General features: G+C 40.8%; 1 protein-coding gene across 2 annotated transcripts; it reads right to left on the reverse strand.

Annotated features, from left to right (window-relative positions):
- Positions 1-2,597: 2,597 nt before the first annotated feature.
- ESM1 (endothelial cell specific molecule 1) lies at positions 2,598-10,291 on the reverse strand. Of its 2 annotated transcripts, XM_004380464.2 has the most exons (3): positions 9,991-10,291; positions 6,583-6,735; positions 2,598-3,391 (listed from the first exon to the last, which is right to left on the reverse strand). In XM_004380464.2, exons 1-3 carry the CDS (start codon positions 10,289-10,291, stop codon positions 3,291-3,293), a joined length of 555 nt encoding a protein of 184 aa, XP_004380521.1. In that variant the 3' UTR covers positions 2,598-3,290. The 2 variants fall into 2 exon arrangements, with proteins under 2 accessions (XP_004380521.1, XP_004380522.1); XM_004380465.2 differs by lacking the exon at positions 6,583-6,735.
- Between the last annotated feature and the right edge of the window lie 5,172 nt (positions 10,292-15,463).

Consider the following 15,463-nt stretch of genomic DNA (forward strand, 5'->3'; position numbering starts at 1 on the left):
TTCTGCATCCCACTTTGGTAAGTGGCATCTGGGGTCTTAAAAGCTAGCAAGCGGCCATCTAAGATGCATCAACTGGTCCCAACCACCTGGAGTAAAGGATAATGAAGAACACCAAAGACACAAGGAAAGTATTAGCCCAAGAAACAGAAAGGGCCACGTAAAGCAGAGACTTTGTCAGCCTGAGACCAGAAGAACTAGGTGGTGCCCGGCTACCACCAATGACCACCCTGACAGGGAACACAACAGAGTCCCTGACGGAGCAGGAGAAAGGTGGGGTGCAGAACTCAAATTCTAGTAAAAAGACCAGACTTAATGGTCTGACTGAGACTGGAGGAACCCCAGAAAGCACGGCCCCCAGACTCTCTGTCAACTCAGAACTAAAACAATTCCCGAGGCCAACTCTTCATACAAAAATCGGACTGGACTGTGGGACATAAAATGATACTCATGAAGAGTGTGCTTCTTAGCTCAAGTAGATACATAAGACTAAATGGGCAGCTTCCGTCCGGAGATGAGAAAGCAGAGAGGGTTAGGAGCTGGCTGAATGGACAGGGGAAATCAAAGGTGGAAAGGAGGAGTGTGCTGTTTCAGTATAGGGAGAGCAATTAGGGTCACATAACAATGTATGTATAAATTTTTGTATGAGAGACTAATTTGAAATGTAAACTTTCACTTACACTACAAATTAGAAAAAAAAAAGAAAAGAAACGTTAGTGTATGCTGTGTATGCCTCTATTGGAGCAACAAGCATGTTCTAACTCATAAAAAAAAGAATTGTTGTCTTTGTGTTTCCTAAAGTGCAATCACTTTCAAAATATTAGGAGACAAATGAAAATGAAATACTGGTATTACTTATGAGGGAGAACATAAATGAGCTGATGAAAGTGAAAATGGGTTGGCATTTATAGATCTGTAATTTTCTGTCAATAGCTAACAACTGATTGAAATTTATTTTCGGTTTCCTTCCAGAATCCGGAAACCCTGGTGGTGTAGTGCTTAAGTGCTATGGCTGCTAACCAAAAGGTCTGCAGTTTGACTCCACCAGGTGCTCCTCAGAAACTCTATGGGGCAATTCTACTCTGTCCTATAGGTTCGCTATGAGTCAGAATTGACTCCACGGCAATGGTTTTTTTTTTGCCCAGAATCTAGAGCTGTTTATTTGGAAAGTTTTTACTTTCAAGAAGTTAAAATCCAGGAAGAGAAAACAAAGCAATGAAACAGAACAAAACATGCTCTGAGTTCAGTGTCAATGCTGTGACAGAGCCAACCAAGGAAGGGACCTAGAAACTGTCATTTCAAACCTTAGCTCCCCAGCTAACTTACGACACAGATAGAAGTGTTCATCTTTTTTGCCTCCATGAAACAGGTTAATATATAGGGACCTACAAGATGGCACAGGAGCCCTGGTGGTGCAGTGATTAAGTGATAGGGCTGCTAACCAAAAGATCAGCAGTCTGAATCCACTAGCCGCTCCTTGGAAAACCCTATGGGGCAGTTCTACTCTGTCCTGTAGGGTTGCAGTGTGTTGGAATCTACCCGACGGCAACCAGTTTGGTTTTAGTTCTACAAGATGGCACAGGACCAGGCAACTTCTTGTGCTGTTACGCATAAGGTCTCCATGAGTCAGAGCTGACTCAACAGCAATAACAACTTTTAAAAAAATGCTAGAAGGAACAAGTAGACCAAAAATGTAAGGCAAAGAAATAAGAGTGCTAGCCTCCTGTTTTGGTAGAAGAGGCTTATCTGTAGCAGAAAATTCAGTTAAAGAACCTGCCTTTTAATATGCATGAAAGGCATATTAAATTCATTTGCATGAATCATTAAAATAAATTGAAATCATGAATTGACTCAGACCAGCTGTGTCTTGTTTTTTTATTGAACAGTAATAAACTCATCCTTTTAAAACAAAACAGCTTATTCAGCTTATATTCAAAGACCCTCCCACACGCATATCCACAACTCTGTTGACAAACTTCTAGAATAAAATATAGGTAAATAGTGAGATAATTCTTAAATAAGTTCTTCTCTCCAAATAAAATACTTCTGCAAATATTTCCTAAAGGCATTTATTACAACAAACTTATTTGTGCTAAGATCCTCCCAGCTGTATTTCTCATTCATGTTTGAAAGAAAAAGAAATATGAAAACGAACCATATCTTAAAATTGACTTGCTTCCTGCTGAAAACTGACTCTTCGGTTACAAACCTCTTAAGAAGTTATTTTTTACTTTAAATTTAAAACTCATCTAAGTCACTACATCTACTTTTAAATAAATTCTCTCTGTTGTTCATTTTTGACAATTTATAAACCCATAGTGACTGCATTTTTCTGGGTTTCTCTTATGTTTATTACTGTTAATATTATTGTAATTATTAATAATAAATTTACAATGGCTCTAATGTTTGAAAACTTTATAGAGTTACATCTTTATCTAACCATTTTAAACAACATAATATGTTCATTTCCTCAAGAGGATGATAAATATGGGTAGAGTATGGAGGATGACTCATAGTAAAAAAAATTTTTGTACAAAAATATATAAATATTTACCCTCACAAGTGGGCAAAACACTTCCTAGCTCTACCTCTGAGGTTGCATTCTTTAAAACCATGTATGGAAGTGTATGCTTGCCATCTGCCACAGAATCATCCCTCAGATACACGTAACCTGGGGACGACATTAGCAGCCCTTTGAAACCAGCCTCAATTCAAGGCGGTTACTCAAATTCCCACCAGCTTCAAACATCCCACTTCCTTCAGGGGTTTTCTGGTTGTTTTGGTCTGACTTCTCCCAAAGTAAAAAAGCACATTTAAATTCTATTGAAACTGCCACAAAGAAGAGCTAAATATTATACTCCTGTGCCCCCACCCCCACCTTCCCTTGCTCCTAACTCTTCCTTCATCCTGCATCCCAACATTAATGTACATCCCAGTCAAAGAACACTCAGGCTCACCATGCTCTTCGGCTTTGGCTAGATTTCGCTTTGACTGACCTGCCTTCATGTTAACGTGATCTAAATGACGTTCGTAGTTCTTCAGTAATACTATACACATACTTAACAAATCTATATGTTCAGCATTCAGATAGTCAACAAATATCTAAAAGTGTTCAGTCATATGCATTTTACAGATTGCAAGTAGCCTACTTCTTTTCCTCTGGGCCCACCCTGAATTGCAATTGGTCTCCAAAAATTATACGTCCATATGCTATAATCTAGACAGTTCCTAAATGTTGCCTGTGTGTTGAACAATCATGAAAGTAATGCCTTCACTTGGAAATCCCATCAGTATCAGCGTGGGTTTAACCATTTCATTACAGGAGAGCGGGCCGCATTCTCTTTCACAATTTCTTCCCTCACAGCATTTCCATCTCCAGATGCCACATCATGCTCTGAAATTAGAAGGAATACAAATCATGCTGAAATGTTGATAACTCCAAGATCAAACAAAGCTTTGTCTTTTTTTTTTTTTTAACAATGGAATTCATAATGAAATCTTTAGTTTAATATATATAAAGATTATGTGCTACTTATATTCACCACTCCATCTAAATTAGCACCTTGGGTCTAAGATAGAACCCCCTTGAATTATTTCTCTTCATACACCACCCACCACCTGATGTTATCTTAAGCATGGTATTTGTCTTTTTTTTTTTCTCTGTATTATCTCTGACCACCACTGGAATATCAGCTCCATGAAGGCAGGGACTTTATTTTGTTCACTGCTACATTGCCAGCACTTATAACAGTGCCTGGAACATAGTAGGTGTTCAGTAAATATTTCTTGAATGAGCAAATGCTGTAAAAATAGATCTCTATGTAAGATGTTTACACTAAATGATATGGGAAAAGGATTAGCTTATTGATGTAGCTCCAAGAGGTAGAAGACAGACCAAAGGACAGAACTTATCTCTATGTAAAAGTTTGTATTATGTAGTTATTTTCTAAAATGAAATGTTCTGCTTCGAAGAGTAGTGAGGTGTGTTTGCTTCAGCAGTGCACATCCTGAAATGGGGTGTTATAAGGACTAGCACGAATGCATGTAAATTCTCGAAACATTCCAGTAGAAGCCCACTTTCCAGGAATGTTGCAGTCAACAATTAGAAAGTAGGAGAAGATGATCTCACACAATCAAGGTGTGGAACCTCGGGGAATCCCTGTGCTGGTAAACCTCGGAGCCATTTAACCTGCTCTCAAAGGCTGGTCCCAAAGAGGTCTGTGCAGAGTGATGTGAAGCCTGTGGCAGGACTGAGACCCCCAGCCCCCCTCCTGTAAACTACAGCACATAAACCCCAGGAAGCCTCATATAGCCAAGACACAATGAGCATGGGGGCTCCTAGGAAGTCTCTCCGTCAATCTTTAGGATATAATGCTCTCCATTCAGAACTTGACTGAGGTTTACCAAGGTTATGCTAGTATCACTTTTTGTGGCCAATGAAAGGAAACACTCTAGGTCAGAGAAGGGAGAAAATCGACTGTTTTTCCATAAATTTCTAGTAAGGATCTTGATACCTAATTTTGGTATAGAAATATATTCGTGTAACTTATAATGTAACTCTCACCCAGAAATAAATCTGTATCATATAGCAGTAAAGACATTTGTAAAATCTGCAAGCAAATGAGAGAGGGTGACAGGCCTGAGGAAAGACACTGCAGGGCAGCCCAGTGAAGACAGGCCAAGAGGAAACGCAGCTTGTCATGTGCAGCAGGAGGGACACAGGCAAGACGTAAAGAAGGGTTCCCGTCAAGGAGGATTATTTCAAAGGTGCGCTCATAGCTCCCCATAGATTTCACCCCAGACACCAACAAAGAGTCATCATGGATTCAACTTTCTATCTAGGTGGGAAAGGTTTAGATCTGACCTTAAATGTGTGAGCTGTCCCCTCAAAATACTTTTTAGTTTGTGGTTTTAAGAAAGCAAAATAAGACAAAAAGAAGCTGCAAGTGTTCAAAGCACCTAGCTATACTGAGATGATAGCTTTCAAACCAGTACTAAAAGCAATCTAACTATTCAGAAACTGTTCAGGTCCCGGAAAACAGATTGGTGGTTGCTAGCGACTGGGAGGAGGGGAGAATGGGGAGTAACCGCTTAATGGGTATAGAGTTTTATTTTAGGATGATGAAAATGATCTGCAACTAGATAGAGGTGGTGGTGCAGTGCACAGCATTGTGAATGTACTTAATGCTACCAAACTGCCTACTGTAACGATTGATTTTATGTTATATGAATTTCACCACAACAATAAAAGAAAAAATTTCAGCTCTTGTGAAATCCAGTGCTTTTCTATCTTGCTTTTCAATGACTATAGGGACAAATCATAAATATGTAAGATGTTTATAATGTCTCCATTTCCCCATCAAATATTCACAAAGATACCCCCCTAACAGGTAAAAAGAAGTTTTCATTTTACATCAATGTTTAAGGGCATAGCCACACTCAAATAGTTCACTTAAATGCACAATATTTCCCCTTCATTTTAATATGCTTGGTTGTACCCATCTGTAGGAAGGAGGTAAAGCTGGAAAAACACGCACATTTGCCAAATATTTTACATCTTAATTAATTTGAAGTATGACAGACCAGGGGGAAAAAAACCTAAATAAAATGGATTTGGATCAACAACTAGTTTGTTGATATTAGAAGTTGCTGTGGCTACATGTTGTTTTAAATGAGTTATGTTCAACTTAATGAAGCTTACTGTAGTGACCATTTATTCAACCAGATAACCAAATATGTGCCTCCCACCATCTTACAAGCTGTGTATTTCTCACTTCCTAACAACCTGTGGAAGAAATACACGTGGACTAACAAGAAGCACATGGTATTAACTACAATTACATTCACTTCCCAAATTTCAATCACAGATACTCTCTTTCACCCTCTCCATAAAAATGCATGCTTGGAATGATTCCATTTAAGTGTCTCCATTTGGCTCAAAAAAATAAAGAAATGTTCTATATTTTCTATCTTGGCGCTTAAACCTTATCCAATAAATTCCTGAGTATTTTTTCTATGTGAAGTTGGGAGAGAAGTAGCTTTGTCCGCTAAGTATATAAAACAGATCACTAAAGAATTTAAAGAACTTTGTGAATCTCAGTTGGTTATTTTTTTAATTACAGGTTCTTTAGTAATTAATCATATTTATCCTTCATATATACTGGGTACATTATCCTCAGAACGGTTAATGCAAACTTTTTAAAAACAGCCATAACAACCAAATGCAATAACCACCCATCCTTCCCCTGTGTGAAATACAGAAAACAAAATCATACAAATTAACATCTTATTCTACCCACAAGGAGCCATGGTGGTACAACAGTTAAATGTTCAGCTGCTAACTGAAAGGTCCAAAGTTTGAATCCACCCAGTGGCTCCACAGGAGAAAGATCTGGCAATCCGCTCCCATAAAGATTACAATCTTGAAAACCCTTTGGGGCAGTTCTACTCTGTCACATGGGGTTGCCATGAGTCGAAATAGACTCAATGGCACCTAACAATAATTCTACTCACTGATATTTTTCTCAAGTTTTCAAACTGAAAATGAGACTCTGATACCAGTGTTTATACAGAATCGATTCTTACCTGTGTGAGAAACAAATCTCCTGTTGGAGGACTTGGCTACTGAATATTGGAAGAAGGGAAATTTGAGGCATTTGCCGGTCTCCCTGTCACATATGCCTGAAGGACAGCTGCAGGTCTCTTTGCATTCCATTCCAAAGGTGCCGTAGGGGCAGTCTGAGGGCAAGGAAAGGGTTAAGAGAGAGGGCTGATGTGCATAAGCCCCATCTTAACAGCTCCTGTAGGCACAGCCTTAGGATTTGAACAAATCTCAGGAATCTTGGCAGTAAAATAAAACCCAATTCTCGAAAAACTCAAGCTTTGAAATTTGAATCTTTATATCACAAAGTACAAAATCTGAAGACACTCAGAACACTAAGACCAGAAAATGGACTGCAGGCTCAGCTGTAATGCCTTGCTGCAAAGTTTAGTTGAAGGCAGTTACGCATAACCAGTCCCCTTGGCCCAGTCGTAATTCTGTTTATTTTCTGCTTAAATACCCATTAGCAGGTTGTCATAGGTTACCACTGCAACAGCTCAATGAAGGTGGGAAATTGAACAAATAGATCCGTCAGCTCCTCAAAGAGTTTAAAAGATGTGTGATGTTGTCTTTGAATTCACTGTATACTGAGACAATGTACTCTTTCAAATGCATAAGGAGGGTCTTCGAACTAGCAGGACTAAGAGGACTGTCATCCAGTTTACCAATTAATTAGTTGACATGATCAATCCTCTAGGGAGCCACTCCCACTCCTTTCAAGTTCCTTATCTGTCAAACGGTGGTACAATTTATCTCACTTCCTCAGTTGTTAGGATTCACTAGTAAAACCCTCTGCAAAGTTAAGATGTTATACACTAAGTGAACAAGAAAGCTGAGGGTTAACTATTTATATACCTACCCAAAACTAGAAGCTTTAGAGTTCCGATGTTCTTATACTTGGACTAAAACATCCTATATTAAGATTAAGAGGATAAACTCGTTTATTAAAAATGCATGGTTTTGATGAAATAAATGACATCTCCGTAGATGAACCAGTCTTTAAGAACCAAGGAGAATAGATGTAGAATGTTTGTTCTCTTGGCATGAAAATATCCTTGTAAAGGCACAATCACATATGGGTAAAGAGACAAGCTGTAAGTACTAGACTGCCTTTGGCAATCTAGTATTCCACTGAATGATCAAGATAGATGTTAAGAAGATGTATTTTTAAAGAGATTTAGATCGCTCTTTTCAGCATCTTTCAGGTTGCGGAAGAGCCTAGTTTCAAACACTTTTCTCCCTGCTGGGAAGACTAGTCCTTAAAAGGGATCTTGAAAAAGCCTCTTGCATAAAATCACACAGGATCAGGATTTGATTGTGTCTGCAGTGATGTTCATGATACTGAAAACAAAAATGTTGGTCAAATTCCCAGTGGTACTCCTATTGTATCCTCTGATGTTCTGAGCAGTGCCAGGCATATAGTAAGTGTTCAATAAATATGTGTTGGCTGGTTGATTGTGATCTGGGCAACACAATGCCAAACATCTGAATATTTAGAAAACATCTGGCTATGCAGCTGAAGTGTACAGTTTCCACGTGGGTGTTCAGTAGAAGTGCTCAAGGAGGGAGTTTGCCTGCAGCAAAATAGAAGATCTCCATTTAGAGTTGCTGAGGCTCACATAGGTTTATTCTGCCTAGCAGAAAGAAAAATGTTTAAAACCAGGCTCAGGTGCAATCTGAAGGATGTGGGAAAAGAGCAAGTCTAGATCTCTTTAAAAATATAGCTCATTAGCATCTACCCTGATCATTCAGTGAAGTATCATACTACTAAAGACTCCAGATGCCTTACAGCTTGTTTCTTTACTTACAGTGATTGTACATTTACAAGGAAATTTTTTTGCCAAGAGAAAAAGCAATCCACTGCATATTCTTGCTATATCATAAGTATGATGGTGTTAACCACTTCCTCCCCAATTTCCGTATGTGAAGTACTGTTTTCTTGGCTGATAAGCCCTGTAATTTACAGAAACTACAGATCCTGGTAAGTCGAAAGAAACGCGTATGTTCACCAAAGGAAATGTTTCATCAGTATTCTACCTTTTATTGGTTATAAACAAAAACTAAATTTCTCCTAGTAGTTCAAACATTTATTTCTTAACCTTTAGTATATTTTGTGGGTTAAAAGGAGATTAATTTATACAGTATGTGTCTAAAAGGAGAAATAATGAGATTAGCTGAGACTAGCTCAATAATGAGTGATTATCACGCATAAAAGAATACAATTATACCAAATACTTAAAATATAAGAATTATTTTTAAAATTTCCCAATCTTTTTAATAATTTTAAAAGCTTCTTTGTATTATAAAACTGATGAATGGGGCTACAGAATATATGTTACATCTCAATAACAGCTCTTAATGATGAGCTCAGTAGGTATCCATAAAAAATTTAAAAAAAAAAACAAAACAAAACTCGTTGCTGTCGAGTAAATTCCGACTCATAGTGACCCTATAGGACAGAGTAGAACTGCCCCATAGGGCTTCCAAGGAGCAGCTGGTGGACTCGAACAGCCAAACTTTTGATTAGCTGCCAAGTTCTTAACCATTACACCACCAGGGCTGGTAATTTAAAATCACCATTCTTTTTAATTCTGAACATTTTAAACTACAGTAACTAATTTTAAAATAAATTCTACAAACACTGAACTACATTATTTAGCTATAAATTTCAACCAAATAAAGTTCCTCTATGCCTATGGAAGACTGCCATCCTCATTCTTTACAGATTTCTGATTTTTATGTTTCCTTACTGATATTTTTGCTTGCATTACACCATCTACTTTTTCTAAATGACCAAAACCTTTATAAAGTAGAATGAAGTCTGTTTTACACTTCAGGGTACCCTCTTCCAAAAATCTGAGCCATTTGGTTAGATGTCATAAGCCCACTCTATTCCATAAAGTACATTAGCCTCCATCAGAAATATTTGACCTTGAGCGATGCCCTCCACCCTGTGAACCCCGTCATGATCAAAGAATCACTAAAACCCGGGGCTAGAAACCATTCCAAGAGGTTATCTAGTGAAGACCTCTGTAATCACTGCCTGGCAGAGGAGATGGCACCTCAACCATCCATAATGGATTACCTGTCATGTTTTTAAAGTTTCCAGAGAAGGAGGCAGCATAATCTTCCATTGCAACATTTTTCCTTAAATCTCCTAAACATTATGAGTGAAAATACTGTATCTCTTTCTGTGCTTCCCTGCATACTGATTTATATGGCTACAGGCAGAGCTCCGCTTCTCCCTCTGCCTCTGACAATGCCTGTTCTGGGTCAATAACCCAAGTGCATTTTCCCTCTTAGTAGTTAAGAGGAAAGCTTCCTCACCTCCCAAGCTGGCTAAAAGCCCTCGGCTGGCCCTGTGCGGGGAGAAGCAAGGGGTCACTCTTTACCTTTGCAGATACCAAACTCGTCACCAAAATCATCCTCCTCACTGTAAAACTGACACCTTAGCCCCGGGCCACACTTGACGCCATCCATGCCCGAGACTGTGCGGTAGCAAGTTTCGCCCAGCCCTGCGGCACACACGCGACAGCAGCCACAGTCGTCGAGCACTGTCCTCTTGCAGCTCAGGCTGCTTTTGCAATTGTTACTGTCACAACGTTCAGGGCAATCCACCGCATACTTGGTGCTCCAGGCCGTCACCAGGTGCACAGGTACAAGGAGAGCGGTTAGCAGCAAGAAGCTCTTCATGTCTCCCAGCAGGCTCAGGCTCAGCTTCCTGCGTCGTGGTCTTTGCTGGTGGGAAGCAGCCGTCCAGCTTCCAAAGTGGTAGCTGAGCCTCTGCCTACACGTTTATGAGTTTTATACACTGGATTGCCCGCATGCTTCCCCGTCATCAATTTCCTCAACCCAGCAGCAGCGCTGTCCTCCTGCCAGGCTCTCTTGTTTTAGTTTATGAAATCCAGGATGAAGGCTGGATTAACACGCTGCTGCCATCCAGGAATTGAAAAGCCCAAGCTGATGTCATCTGTTATGTTTAGATGGTTGTTTTGCATGAGGATTGAAAAACTCGCTCACATCCGTCTGGAGGGCTCAAGGACGTCTGTGAAGGGGGAATAAAGAAGGTCACAGAACCTCCTGCAGGACAGGAATTGTTCTGACACCGGCATGTCACTTGGGGTGTAGCTTTATCTCAGAGTTAGGAGGAAAATGATATCAACATGAATCATCAGGACCGAAGACGCTCCTTAAAAAAAATAAATAAATAAACATTTGGTATTTCCTCTCAATAAATAGCTATGAGATCATTTGGAAGAAGAAAGGGTTATATTATGCCTTTTCAATATTTGGAAGAAAGAAAATATTTTGATAGCGATTTTTTTTAAGACCCTCTCTTCCTTCTTCCCATCCCTCTCCTCAAATGTTATTTCTAAAGCAATTCATATCGAATATATCTAAATCTATCAGGGATATAGCAGTATTTCTAGTAAGATGCTGAAATGCAGCTGAGGATTTCCTTTACAATTAATACAAAAAGCCACAAAAGAGGTAAGATCCTGCTGGCACTGTTTCTGGGTTACTCAATTCTGGAAAAACTTATCAGCTGGGTTTCTCCTGACCCAAAACTCCCTAGGGACAAGGTTCATCCATCACTGAGTGGGTTTGTCCAATGATTGAGCCTATCTGAAGCCCTTCCCCTCACCTCCTGGCATCTATCAGAGCCCTCGCTAAAAACCGACAAACAAGGCAGCCAGCCCAAGGAAACAAAGGAGCCAGCAGGGAAATCGGAACACTGCCCCAGAAAGGCAAGTCGCGGGGAAGGGAAAACATTACCCACCAGGAAACCAGGTCTTCATGCTATGGGGGGCCGGTGGTGGGGAGGTCACAGGGCCCGGGTCCTGCTTGGAAAGACGAAGCGGCCCTCTTAACATAGCAACCAGGCCAGGCCCTTATTAGGCAAGATTTGTGGGGCAAAGCAAGCCAGGGGAAAGAGGAGAGAGAGGAGTTCTTATACCAACCACATGTTGTATTCCAAAACCCACCCCCCCCCACCCCCTGCTTGTCAAAATAGATATAAATCCTGAAGTGAGAGGGTCAGTGTCTTTTAGTAAATAAACAACCCAGTAAAGTTGATAACTTTGGGTCTGTCACAAATTAGCTGTGGGCAAGCCACAGGCCTTCTCTCAGCCTCAGCTTTTGGGAATTAACCATGCTAGACTGGTTGACCTCTAAAATCCTTGTCTTCTCTAGAAGATGGGGCAGAGGCCATGGCTGTGACTTGACAAGTGACCTTCACGAGTGACATTTTTAGGAGGATGGAGGAAACAGATCCAGACTGCAGAGCATTATGAAATGGGAAATGAAGGCAAGAGTTTCAGCTTCCAAATTTCCCAGATTTTTCAAGACAATCTAGTTTCAATCATGTTCTTCATCTCCCACAAGCAAATGTGTACTAAGAGGCTGCAAGCTCTGATTTATTATTGTCAATAGTAACATTTATTGAGTGCATAATATGTGCCAAGCACCGTTCTTCAGCATTTTCTGTGTATTAACTCACTTGTGCCTCACGACAACCTTGTGAAGTGAGGAGACTGAGTCAGAAAGAGGTGAAATAATTTTACCAAGGTCCTCATGATGTCAGAGATTCAACTTGAACCATGCCAGTCTAATGTCAAGGCCATGTACTATATTGCCTATTAAAAGGCAATCATGTTTCCATGGCCAATGGTTCCAATAGCCTAGTTCACACTTTGGGGGAACCTGGAAAAGGTTTCTTGTTCAAACTTTGTGGAACATCACTTTCTGAGGAGATAGAGTGCGGTGCGATGGATCTCTTTTATATGACCTTTCTCACCATGGTCATGTAACTCCCACCCAAGTGAATGGGTGGGACTATGCAAATAATGTAATTGTGGCCCACCAAAGGGATTGGATAGTTTGCTAAAAATACAGGTAAAGTTCATGGCACCCACATCAGGTGGGACCATGCAAATATGGTATATGGAACCCTAATGAGGGGATCGGTCAGTTTTGCCATCCTGCTAGGCTTAAAATGAGCCATCGCAGAGGTTGGAAGGGAGGATCTCACCACCACCAAGAAAAAAGAGCCAGGAGTGGAGTGCGTCTTTTGGACCCGGGATCCCTACGCTGAAAACCTCCTGAACCAGGAGACCAAGAGAGAGAGCTGTAACAGCAAAGATAGCAGCAGCAGAACCAGGAGACTGGTAAGAGATGGCATGGCCCACAGAGCGAGAAAGCTGAGTACCTTCAGGCAGGAGGCTTGCTGGTGGAGTAGGGAGCCTCCAGGCACTTGGAGGAGCTAGGTTTGCCAACCCATGGAGTTAGAGCTGAGCGCCTTCGGGCCAGGCTGAGGCTTACTGGTGGAGTAAGGTGCCTCCTGGCACTTATTAGCTGAACTAAAAGAGCTTTTTAACACTGACCCAAGAGGCTGAGGGGCCAGAGAGAGGTGTGCCTATAGGCACAGCTGAGAAGAGGCTGTCCTGATGGAAAAACTGTATCCTGAGCATTCCTGAACCTGAATTGAAACCTGTTACTTCCATAATAAACCCCATAATAGTGAGTATTGTCATAATCATGAGTTCAGTGTGGCCATTGCAAGGAATTATCGAACCCAGCAAAGAAGTAGAGGGTGCCGTGGGAGGGACGGTTGGCATCAGAATTGGCGAAGATGGCAGAGAGAGAAGGCATGTCTGACTTCCACCTCCTAGGAATCAGCCTTGGGCTGTTGACCTTGATTCTCTTTCCCCCTTTTGAAGTTGCAGGAGGTCAGACCCCTCCACCATGCCATTGTTACATAGTGGTTAATCAGAATAGTGGTTAATAATAACACCTGGCCTTTATAGAGACCTTACTATGTGCCAAGCACCATGTTGTTGTTGTCGTTGTTGTTGTTGTTAGGTGCCATTGAGTCGGTTCCAACTCATAGCGACCCCATGTACAACAGAGTGAAACACTTTCTGGTCCTGAGCCATCTTCACAATCCTCGCCATGCTTGAGCCCATTGCTGCACCCACTGTGTCAATCCATCTCATTGAGGGTCTTCCTCTTTTTCGCTGGCCCTCTACTTTACCAAGCATGATGTCCTTCTCCAGAGATTGATCCCCCTGATAACATGTCCAAAGTACGTGAGACATAGTCTCGCCATCCTTGCTTCTAAGGAACATTCTGGTTGTACTTCTTCCGACACAGATTTGTTCATTCTCTTGGCAGTCCATGGTATATTCAATATTCTTCACCAACGCCACAGTTCAAAGGCATCAACTCTTCTTCGGTCTTCCTTACACATCATCCAGCTTTTGCATGCATTTGAGGCTACTGAAAACACCATGGCTCAGGTCAGAAGCACCTTAGTCTTCAAGGTGACATCTTTGCTTTTCAACACTTTAAAGATTTGCCTAATGCAACAATGTGTCTTTTGATTTCTTGACAGCTACTTCCATAAGTGTTGATTGTGGATCCAAGTAAAATGAAATCCTTGACAACTTCAGTCTTTTCTCTGTTTATCACGATGTTGCTCATTGGTCTAGGTGTGAGGATTTTTGTTTTCTTTATGTTGAGGTGTAATCCTTACCAAAGGCTGTGGTCTTTGATCTTCATCAGTAAGTGTTTCAAGCCCTCTTCACTTTCAGCAAACAAGGCTGTGTCATCTGCATATCACAGGTTGTTAATGAGTATTCCTCCAATCCTGGTGCCCCATTCTTCTTCATATAGTCCAACTTCTCTGATTATTTGCTAAGCATACAGATTGAATAGGTATGGTGAAAGGATACAACCTTATGCACAGCTTTCCTAATTTTAAACCACACAGTATCCACTTGTTCTGTTCGAATGACTGCCTCTTGATCTATGTACAGGTTCCTCATGAGCATAAGCATTTTATATGAATGACATTTAATCTTCAAAACAAGAGCTAGGTACTAATCTTATCCCCATCTTAGAGATGAGAAAACTGAGGCCTAGAGAGATTAAGTAACTTATCCAAAGTCACATAGTCAGCAAAAGCCAGGACTCCAACCCTCAGACAACTGGCTCTAGAGACTAGATTAAGGATTGCAAAATCAAATGTGTACAGGTGCCAAACAAGTGATCCAGGTGAATGAAGTGGACCAGGAGTAATGCAGTGGGAGTACAGTGGGTTTTTCCACCTGAAAAACACATATACCTAAAGAAAGTGGCCATTCCTTAGGGTCTCACTGCTGCCATGCAGGAATATGAGCCCACGGGGCCCAATCGTTTTTAAAAAAGAGAAGCTGGAATTCAGGTTTTTTAAATGTAATCCCTACTTTGGACTTGTTATCAGGAGGGACAAGTCTCTGGAGAAGGACATCAACAAGATGGATTGACACAGTGGCTGCAACAATGGGCTCAAGCATGGCGATGATTGTGAGGCTGGCACAGGACCAGGCAACATTTCATTCTATTATACATAGGTTGCTGTGAGTTAGAACTGACTCGACAGCACCTAACAACAACAACAACAACAATTCATCCAAATTAGAAAACACTACGGGCCCTCATTTCCTATGGACTGGTTTGCTCTTACCATAAATTCTACTATTAAAAAAATTCCCAGTAAATTTTGGGTTCTTACTGTTCTGGATGTAAATCTCTGCTCTGCCACTCACTAGCTAGGGGACTTGGGAACTTAGTTTAATGTTTCTAAGCATCTATTCCTTAATGGGGTACACAATGGAGCTAGTAATACCTTCTTCATAGTGCTCTTGTGAGGATTAAATAAAATAATGCACGGGAAGTGTCTATCAAATACTATGCATTTGATAAATGATAGCTATTCTTCATTTTAGGAGCCTTGGTGGCGCAGTGGTTAAAGCACTTGGTTGCTAACCAAAGAGGTTGGCAGTTTGAACCCACCAGCAGCTCTGTGGGAGTAAGATGTGGCAG

This window comes from Trichechus manatus, unplaced genomic scaffold, assembly GCF_000243295.1.
Source record: "Trichechus manatus latirostris isolate Lorelei unplaced genomic scaffold, TriManLat1.0 scaffold00074, whole genome shotgun sequence".
Classification (NCBI taxonomy): Eukaryota; Metazoa; Chordata; class Mammalia; order Sirenia; family Trichechidae; genus Trichechus; species Trichechus manatus.

Bases quoted from the DNA above. Each gene is read 5' to 3' on its own strand.
- ESM1 (XM_004380464.2), bottom strand. From the start codon at position 10,291: ATGAAGAGCTTCTTGCTGCTAACCGCTCTCCTTGTACCTGTGCACCTG. The intron at 6,736-9,990 runs GTAAAGAGTGAC...CCTTGCCCTCAG, and splicing joins CGAGTTTGGTATCTGCAAAG to ACTGCCCCTACGGCACCTTT. The intron at 3,392-6,582 runs GTAAGAATCGAT...TTCTAATTTCAG, and splicing joins GAGATTTGTTTCTCACACAG to AGCATGATGTGGCATCTGGA.